Source organism: Aquila chrysaetos, chromosome 5 (genome assembly GCF_900496995.4).
Source record: "Aquila chrysaetos chrysaetos chromosome 5, bAquChr1.4, whole genome shotgun sequence".
Classification (NCBI taxonomy): domain Eukaryota; kingdom Metazoa; phylum Chordata; class Aves; order Accipitriformes; family Accipitridae; genus Aquila; species Aquila chrysaetos.
This window is the reverse complement of record NC_044008.1, coordinates 71082844-71092366: the sequence shown is the minus strand read 5'-3', so window position 1 is coordinate 71092366 and position 9523 is coordinate 71082844. Positions and strand designations below refer to the sequence as shown.

General features: G+C 45.0%; 1 protein-coding gene across 3 annotated transcripts; it reads left to right on the top strand.

Annotated features, from left to right (window-relative positions):
- On the top strand, positions 1-8250 carry TMEM100 (transmembrane protein 100). 3 transcript variants are annotated; one of them, XM_030016199.2, is made up of 4 exons: positions 1-241; positions 332-412; positions 3239-3423; positions 6717-8250. In XM_030016199.2, the coding sequence occupies exon 4, from the start codon at positions 6779-6781 to the stop codon at positions 7181-7183; it is 405 nt and encodes a 134-aa protein (XP_029872059.1). In that variant the 5' UTR covers positions 1-241; positions 332-412; positions 3239-3423; positions 6717-6778; the 3' UTR covers positions 7184-8250. The 3 variants fall into 3 exon arrangements, with proteins under 3 accessions (XP_029872059.1, XP_029872060.1, XP_029872061.1); XM_030016200.2 differs by lacking the exon at positions 332-412; XM_030016201.2 differs by lacking the exons at positions 1-241; positions 332-412 and adding an exon at positions 1015-1116.
- The last annotated feature ends 1273 nt before the right edge of the window (positions 8251-9523 follow it).

Below are 9523 nucleotides of genomic sequence, written 5' to 3'. Positions count from 1 at the left end.
GTCTAGGGTGCGATGCAGAGCCTCGCCACGGTGCGTGACCTGGCGAAGCAGGAGACGCGCACGTCCCCACCGTGTGCGTCTCTGAAATGGGCGTGTGAACCGTGCAGCGCCGGCACCGCCGGCCGGGACAGGCAAAACCGCGGAGGGCAGGGCAGCCTCCTTGCTCGCCCTGCCCAGCCTGGCATCTAAAGGACAGCCTTCCTCCCGGCCGCCCTCCCAAACCGGAGCGGGACCTTCCCCGGTGAGTGCCGCCCCGCCCGCGGCAGCTCCCGCCGCTGAATTTGCTCCGGTCCCTTAATTGTTTCGCTCTCACCAAGAACTTTGTTTACAGTCCCTTGTGCGGCGAGCTGCATCCCCCTCTTATGCTTGCTCCGGGCTGGTGTCCGCCGCAGTCCCGTCCGGCAGTCGGGAGGTAAGGCTCGGCACGGCACGGCTCTGCACGCTATACTACAGCGTGGTCTGGCACGGCTCGGCTCAGCCTGGCACGGCACGACTCGGCACGGCATAGCACGGCACGGCTCGCCTCGGCTGGCAGCCGCTGGACCCGCTCGCCCGGCGCCCGCAGCCCGGCGCGGCGGTCGCGCCCCCGCCGGCTCTCGGTGCCCGCGGGGCTCCGGCCCCGCTGCTGCCGCCGGCAGCGCCCGGGGCCCGGCTCGCCGCGCCGGCGGGGCGGGCTGGGCTTGCTCGGGCGCTCCAGGGAGCCTCTCCGCTCCGGCCGGTGGGTCCCGAGGCGGTTCCTAGCACCGCTCCCTCCTGCGTGGCACAGGGCTTCTCCCGGGGCATGAAGTATTACAAGGAAAAGCTTCGGGGTCTCCGCGGTCGGAGCTGCTCCCCGCGTTGCGGGTCGGCGTGTGCCCCCGCGGAGTTGTGCCTTTTCGTTACTGGCGGGCTGTGTAGCAGCAAGCGTGCGTAAAGCTTTCCGAGCTTCTTCGCGTCTCTTCTGCCGTGCATAGGTGTTCGGGGACAGGCGTGACACGCGGTGGTTTGCCCTAGGTGTGCGTGGCGTTTTACAGACGCGTTTGAAAGTTTGGCAATCTGCAGATAACAAAGTTTGTTTGTGGAGCGGTTTGGTTGGCTCCCATCCTACCCTCCAACTGTGTCTGAAAAACGAAAAAGGTACGAGAGCTTAAATCTGGTAATCATATTGCCCAAAAACTTGGTGGTGGAAACTTACGGCATCCTGAGGGTCAGGCAGTTGGCATGGGTGTGATGTGTTCTTCTCCTGCCCCTGTAGTTCAGGGCCTGATCCTGGAGTCTTGTAAGTACAAATTCTAGTTATGTATTTCCAGGAGCGTTCACATGGGCAAGAGCTGCGGGATTGTGTTCAGGATTACTATAGTCTGTTGAATTCCAAATGAACTCTGGCTCTCCTCTCAGTACAGAAGGACTCCTTATGCTGTTTTCCATAGTCACTTTAATGCAAAACCAAGTGTGAAGCATGAGCATTATGATTTATTGGAATTTTAGATAAGCAAAAAAGGGTGTCTGAAATACATGCAAGACAGAGAGAATCAGGTCCGGAGCCTGAAGGCAGGAATGTGTCCCACTGGTTCTGAGTAAAATGCAAAAAAGGAGGAAGGATCGTAGTGGCTGAGAAATACCAGCTCTTTGCACTTGCACAGGGATATTCAGTATGTGGGAAGCCTCCTGAGAGAGCACCACATGAAATCATTGAGAGTTAAAATATTGGAAGCTTAATGTATAGATTTCATGTGTTTCTGCTTCTCAACTTTGTGGTGAGGGAGAGAAGGAGGAGGGAAGAAATCCTGTCTAAAAAAAGTTGCTGTCAGTCAGGTTTTTTGATAGACATTCATTTAAAAAAATTACCTAAACTGTATGGAGTCAAGGACAAATACAAATAAATTGTATTTATTTGACAGAGTAATTAATCTTTTCAAAGAATGATGCTAGCAGAGTGGCTTAGGGGGCACAATTGCACTAGGAAGAGCTTTTCAAACAAATGTAACCATTCTTGTAATATGAGTGGAAGCTGACTGCAAGATCATTTCAGAGGTCTGCTTTTGTTTTAATGTAATCCAGACAATTTATCTAAAGTGGTGTTTGGGTTTTTTCCTGCATTTCCCTCCAAACTTTTCAAAAAGTTAAACTAATTTCTAGGTAGTGCGCACAAGAATATAGTCAAGGAGACAAGGAGACTTCCTTATTATTATCTAACTTCAATAATCGGCTAAATATACTTTAGCTATGTCACAGGCTTGTTCCAAGGATCATCTAGAGAAGAACAGCAGCAGTTTGTGCCTGTAAATGATTGTGCTTGTGAAATGATAGCGTGGTCTAAATAGCTTAAAAAGAGAAAAAGCCCTTAAAGGTTAGCATTATATGAACTTATTCTCATGAATTTATTCTCATCCCTACTTGGGACTCCTGCTTCAGTGTCAAAATGATCTTCCATAATCATGCACATGTAGAAAGGGAATGTTGAATAAGATTAGCAACATAAATCTCTGCTGCTTCATAAGTTTTACCCAGCTGCTTGGTGATTTCACAGCTGTTTCTGCAGTTGATAACAATTTCCATCGCTCTGCTTTCTGCAGAGTTGTCACACTGCTCTGCCTGCAGATTCTGCCTTGTCCCTCTTTGAGTTATGAATCTTATTTTAAAAAATCTGATAACAGAAATGAATAGTAAATATAATGGACTTATGTTTATTACAGTGAGTTTTTGGACTCAGTTTGCCTTTTTTCTGAGAGACGTTTTCAGGATTGTATTACTTAGGTTTTGTTATAGTAGAATAGATTTAAAAGGGTTTTTTAGTGGAAAGCTTGTTGTCACTGTCAGTTTACAGCTAGGAAAACCAAGGCACAGGGAGATGAAGTGATTTGCTCAAAGAAACTGGAGACATAGAAGAGGAAAAACCCCAAGTATTCCGAGTTGTGATTCACACAGGCAAAGTGAGCGATAGAAGCAAAGTTAAATGAGATTTTTAACTATAGAAATTCATGTGCATTACCTTTTCCTACCTAGCTCTTTCTGGGGGACTTGCCTGGGTTGTGACGTTCATCATCGAGACATCGCATCATCAAAGGAAAATGTTACATAGGGCCAGAAATGGGTGGCTGCTGCCAAGAAAAGAGGCAGAAACCACTAGGAGAGCCAGAGGGAGAACATCTCCTGCTTCGGTTAGGTTAGGAGCAGGAGTCAGCATACAGCGGGAGCTTTTCCATGCAGGAGTTTTGTTCTTAAGAAGCTGATAAATATCTAACAACTTTTCTTGTAGGAAACTTCCATGCTAGAATATTGTCACCTCCAATTCATCATTCAGCAACATCTGACACTTCAAAGCCTGGAGCGGCTCTTACTGCTGCATGACTCTGCCTTGAACTGACATACGAGACATCTTAAGCAGTCTTCCTTGGCTTCCTGAGCCAAGGGATTTTTTACGATGGATTTCTCATGGACCTGGTAGGTGTGCATGCTGTTGGATTTCATGGCTTTTCAGTAAATCTCAGCTTATGCTTATTAGTGGGTAAAACATTCCTCTCGCCTTTATCCAGTGTTAGCCACAGATTGCCACAGAAACACATTCTTCCTCCAAGTCAAAGTAGCTCCTTAAGACAGTACTTCTAGTATGATTAGTGAGAGGATGCTGGTGTTGCTGGGTATCTTTGCCTAAATTTCTTACTCTGAAACTTGAACCAAGTCACCTGTTGGCATAAGTCAGAAGTGACTTTGCTGGCAATGAGGATCTAGTGCCCTATTTTCTAGGGCTGAATACCTTTACTCACACTTCAAATAGGTTCTGTTGTTTATTTAACTTACAGTATTTCAATAGAGTTTTGTTTATTTGTTTTATATGAATGCTTGTCTGCTTACATCCTATTACAGGCAAGAACTGTGCTCCTCAGAAATCAACAGGTATTTTGCCATTGACTTAATTTTGGTGGTTTAGGAGGTTTTTTTAAATTCATGTTAGTTTTGACTGTATAAATATATCTTCTTCATAAATCTCTGTACAAGACATCTAAGAGATGTAATGCTCATTGGGGATGTATCTGAAGCAGAGGGACAAGGACTGTAGAGACAGGAGTAAATATACTTTGATTGGATGTTAAAGTTTTTCAGCATAATCATGTTTATTACGAGCCCAATCCAAAACTTTTTCAAGTTATTGGGAAGTTTGCCTGTTTCTGTGACTGTTAGGAGAGAGTATATGGACTTTTGAATAGTTACTACAATGTATTTGGAACTACGAGACCTTTTATATAGAAACCAGTTAATTTTTTTTCCTCCCACAAATTTAATAATAAAATGTTGAATAACTTGAATATGTTTAATGGTAAGATCAAAAAAAGGTGACATTTGGGGACCACATTCTCCCATTGTGCTGAACTTCTGTAACATTTTATGCATAAGTAATGCAGCAACATAATGACACCAGTGTGAGTCTCACTGCCATGTAAGTCATTATAGAAAATGCAGAACTTGGGCTCAGATCCATGTGGGGACAGATCCATGTGGGGACAGATCGATGGCACTCTAGAGCAACCTCATGGCTTTCCTGGGCTCTTTCAACTGATATAAAAGGTGCTTAATCATGCGTTATGATTCGAAGTACAAAGCAACAGAACCTAGGAGAACCGAGGATATCTAAGGCGTCAGCACAAATATATTTGCTTTGTCTGATAAGCACTGATCAAATCCCCTTCCTGCCCTTGGAGATACCAAGTACCTTCACAGAAACACACAGAATCACGGAATGGTTGTGGTTGGAAGGGACCTCTGGAGGTATCTGGTCCACCCCCCATCCCGCTCAAGCAGGGTCACCTAAAGAAGTTTGCCCAGGACTGGCTGGATGGCTTTTGAATATCTCCAAGGATGGAGACTTCACAGCCTCCCTGGGCAACCTGTTCCAGCGCTCAGTCACCCTCACAGTAAAAAAAAGTGTTTTCCTGATGTTCAGACGGAACCTCCTGTGTTTCAGTTTGTGCCCTTTGCCTCTTGTGCTGTCAGTGTGCGTGCTCAGCGTGTGCTCGGTTGTGTTGTGCTCAGTGTTGTCATTAGGGAGGGAAAGGCTACTCTGTCTTGTAGCTGCTGAGCCCCTTGCAGGATTGACCCCTGAAGGTAGCTGTGTACAGCAAGATACCATACTGAGCTGAGCAGTCTTCCTTAGAGCAGTAGAACAAAAGCTTTGTCAAACTAGATCTGAACTTTCCTTCTCTCATTAGGGTTCAAGGAAACTCAAACACAAACTCTCTGACTAGATACAGAGTATAGCCTGTTTGTGCATGTGTTTAAAAATAGTGAAGTCCTCTTTCTTGCAAAACACGCAGTCAGTTATATGAGGTACCGAGATACAAAACCAAGGGCTCTCCACAATGGATGAATATATCTTAGCAACAAGGGTGGGAGTGGTGGGAAAGGAAAAGGAGAATACAAGTATCTGGCAATTAACTTCCTAGTCACAGATGTGAAGGTGATAAAAGTGATAAAAGCATTACTGCATTGCCAACGCTCTTCCTTGTTCTCTGAGCTGCGTATCATGCTGCTCATAAGAGCAAAAGCTACACAGCCCGTACTGGAGAGTGGTGCAGGAGTCCTGTGAGCTACTTGCAGCAGGAAAACCTAGTGGTTCCCGTGTCCCAGGCTCTGTTGTATGTGGTGGGGTGCACTGAGCACACAGCCTGGTCCAAGGCAGCACAGCCGTCAGAGGCTCACCGCAGACTCCGGGGCGGCCCGCACACCACCAGAGTCCCAGTGAGATGGCCGAGGTCTGTCACGGCAGCCTGTAGTGGTGCAAAGCCACGGGCTCAGCTTGCCCTGATGGGGTGGACTCCAGTTAAGCACTGGGTTCCATGGAGCCAAAGGCTATTTTGTCTTATAATGTGGATGCAATCAAACTGTGCATGCTGTCTGTAGGACTGAGAGTGTGTATACAATATGGAGACAGGAGGACAGCAACTTACTGTAACTGAGATGAGTGAATATGACTGTAAGTCTCCCTCCCACACAGTAACATGGATGTGGTTCACGGACTTATAAGGGACCCATTACTTTTGCATTAAGCCGATTTAAATGGCAAGCTGACAGTCTGGCATTGATGTTGCTGTAATGGTAGGTTCACCAGCTTTCAGCTGGTGTTTGCTGAGTGCAGGGAACTGTCTTCATCCCCATTCCCCCCACATCCGTACCTAGTCATGACCATTTGGATTTTTTTGCGAAGTAGCACTTGCACTGAGAAAGGCATCACTGTTCAGTCCTGGTTTTTGCTGGGCCAGTTCTTGCCTATGTTATTGTGATGTGCATTGGAGCAAATCTGTGTAATGTGTGTGTATAGGTGTATATATGAAGAAACAGTGCGACAAAGTGCGTGAGCAAGGGTAGAATTTTTAACCGAAACAGCCCATGAACTTCACCCCCTCATCAAAAGATGTAATGCCACTGAAATCTAAATTACATCAGAAATACTGACTTTAGGATGTAACTTAAACTGGGATTTGGCCCACAACACTTTAAGGTTGGTGTCTGTCGTAGTCTGTGACACTGTTCTTTCTAGCTCTTAGGCACCTGCTGATGACTACCATAAGATTTGATTCAGATCCTCCACAATCGGCAGTGTTACAAATAAGCTTGTGCGCAAATCCTTGTGGGGTCAGAGTGTCTGCTTGTTTGCAATCCTGAGTGGGATACTTCTGTGTCACCCATTTGTCACATAACGGTAATGCTTCTTAGTTGAACTCATGCTCTTCTCTCCACAGTGCAATGCGTGCTCAGCAGAGCCTGCTGTAGCCTAGGAATTGGCGAAGTCAAGACAATCAAGATGACAAACGAACCTATTAAAGAGATCCTGGGTGCTCCAAAGCATCCTGATTCTGTAACCACGGAGAAGAGTAATAACAATGACTGTGTGATAACCACCATCCCTCTTGTCAGTGAATGCCAGCTGACTGCAGCAACAGGGGGAGCAGAACTCTCCTGTTACCGCTGTACCATTCCCTTCGGTGTGGTTATCCTCATAGCCGGCATTGTGGTTACTGCTGTGGCATACAGCTTCAATTCCCATGGATCGATCATCTCAGTGTTTGGATTAGTCCTCTTGTCATCAGGACTCCTTTTGCTGGCTTCTAGTGCAGTGTGCTGGAAAATCAGGCAGCAAAACAAGAAAGCAAAGAGGCGGGAGAGCCAGACAGCGCTTGTGGCAAATCAGCGAACCTTGTTTGGTTAAAGACAACCAAGAGAAGGCTGGACAGAAGACAGAACCTTTGTAAGTCAGCTTGACTATTTATCAATACGAGAGAATGCAGGTTTTAATTTAACTTTGGAAATGAACTGAAATGAAAATGGAATGGATTGAGAAATACGCTTTAAAACTCTGCAAGTGCTCTTAATATTTTTCTTACTGCAGACTTGGTAGTGATTCTTTCCAAGACGGAGGAAAAAACAGTTTTCCTTCACAGAAAAGTGTCGTCATAACTGCAATCATCATAACTGCATTCTCCAACATGCTGATTGTGTTGGAAAGCGAACTTGTGAGAACTAAGAAAATAATTTGAACTGACTTGAAATGCCAGAGATCTCCTTAAAATACACACTGTGACATTTGACCAAGGGAGAAGTCATAGCATGTGAAGTGACTACAATCTTACGGCCAGATTGTCCGTGACTTAAATTGTAGCTCAAAAGAAAAAAAAAAAGGCAGTAATAACCAAACACACTGCAGATTGCTCAATAAGCTGATTCGTATATTTTATGTAACTTTCCCCTCCCAATATCTGTGGTACTTTCCCCCTTTTTTAAACCAACTAATATTAATTTTGTTTTACTATTGAATAGAAATAGGTAGAAATGTGTAATTATATTGTCTAACCTAAATAACGAGGTATGATTATATCTTAAAACATGAGACTTTTTTTGTAAATTAAAGTGGTCAGGTTTAGCACTTTTGATTATTTTGCTATAAAATTAAAAAGTAAATTTCATTAAAATAATATTCAGTGCTGCTAGACCTTTAGAAAATCTTTTTTTACTGCTATCAAGATAGCTTGTATCTTCAACTTTGACTGCTTTATGATTCTATTTTTGTAGAACAACACCTGTGACAATAACTGTGAACATATGTACTGCTGATCTCTTCCAAAAATCTCTGTAGACTATGGATTTTGGTTTGACAGCCCACCCCTCTTGTAGCTTGATTAACAGGTCAGTTATTGAAAAATCGTAACAGTCAGTTCTGCAGACACTTACTGGCATAGCCAGTTTTAGACACAACTATTAATAATTACTTGTGGAAGCAAAGTCATCTGTGTGGTAAATGTTTGTTGAATGAGCTTTGCGTTTCTGAACCTTCACGAAAAGCGGGTGCCAGGTGTCCCCTGTGTGTGTCTGAGACGTTTGATTCTGTAACTCTTGTGTTCTAGAGGTATTCCAGCTTTCCTCAGGTAATGAATAATTGAGGGGCTGGTCCCAAATGGAAATTGAAGCAAACCAGAACATTATTTCTTCATCTATGTCTTGAAGGACAAGTGGTGCTGAGCCAAGTCACAGACTTCCACCCCAGCATGTATGAGGGTGTCAGAAGGCAGAGAGGCTGCATGGAGTCCTCTTTCTTTTTTTTTTTTCTCTCTTTCTCCTTCTTTTTTTTTTTATCTTCCCTTACTTTTCCAGACTCAAAAGAGCTGGATGTGATTTTTGCTTTCCACTGCTACAGCGAGCGAGGCCTGTGCTAGCGTGCCTCCTCTTTGCCCTCCAGAACCTCTGGCATCCACAACGGCTGCGGCGATGCCGCCGCAGAGCACACCTGCTGAACAGGTGCCGCAGGAGATAGCCTTCTGCAGGTCATCCCGGAGCCGTACGCTTCTCTTGCTGAAATCACCCAGGCATTCTGGCTTAGGTGCCGCCTTTTCCTCTGCCCTCCGTGGTTTAAGCTTGTTACATCCATAACTTATCCCCGGATTTGCAAAGTGCACTTCGTGTTTTAAATAGAGCAAGCTATATGTATGGGAGGGGATGTTTGGAGTCAGTATTTGCGTTGCCACACTCCGTGGTTACCAGACGCTATAATAAAATCACTTGCATCAGAGGAAAGCTGACAACACATTTTAGCACTTCCATAGCCCTAACTTAATCACGGCAGGAAGCTTTCCTGCTGCTAGGAGAACATGTTGCGTCACCAGAACATCTGACACCGGTGTCTAATGTCAATCACTTTGCTTAAGGTCATTAAAAATATTAGGGTGTCCCCTTACGATGTACAGGTTTTGCATGAGTGACAATTCATGGGAAATGCATAGCATGATAAATAATGGAACAGGTGGACTAAAGTGGTGTCTTTCCTGTTTAAAATGAGAAAAGTGATTGACATTAGCAAAGCTGGATAAGCTAAATAGGGCTGTTTATTTTTTTTCCCCCTGGGAACACAATAGTTTTTTCTGACTCCTTCTTCCCTCTCCCCATTTCTTTTTCCTCAGTGGAATTTTGCGGGCTGCCGAGAAGAGAATTGCAGGGGCTGTAGAGATGCAGTGATTTCCGCTAGACAAGTGTAGCAGCTCAGCCCCATGATTCCCAG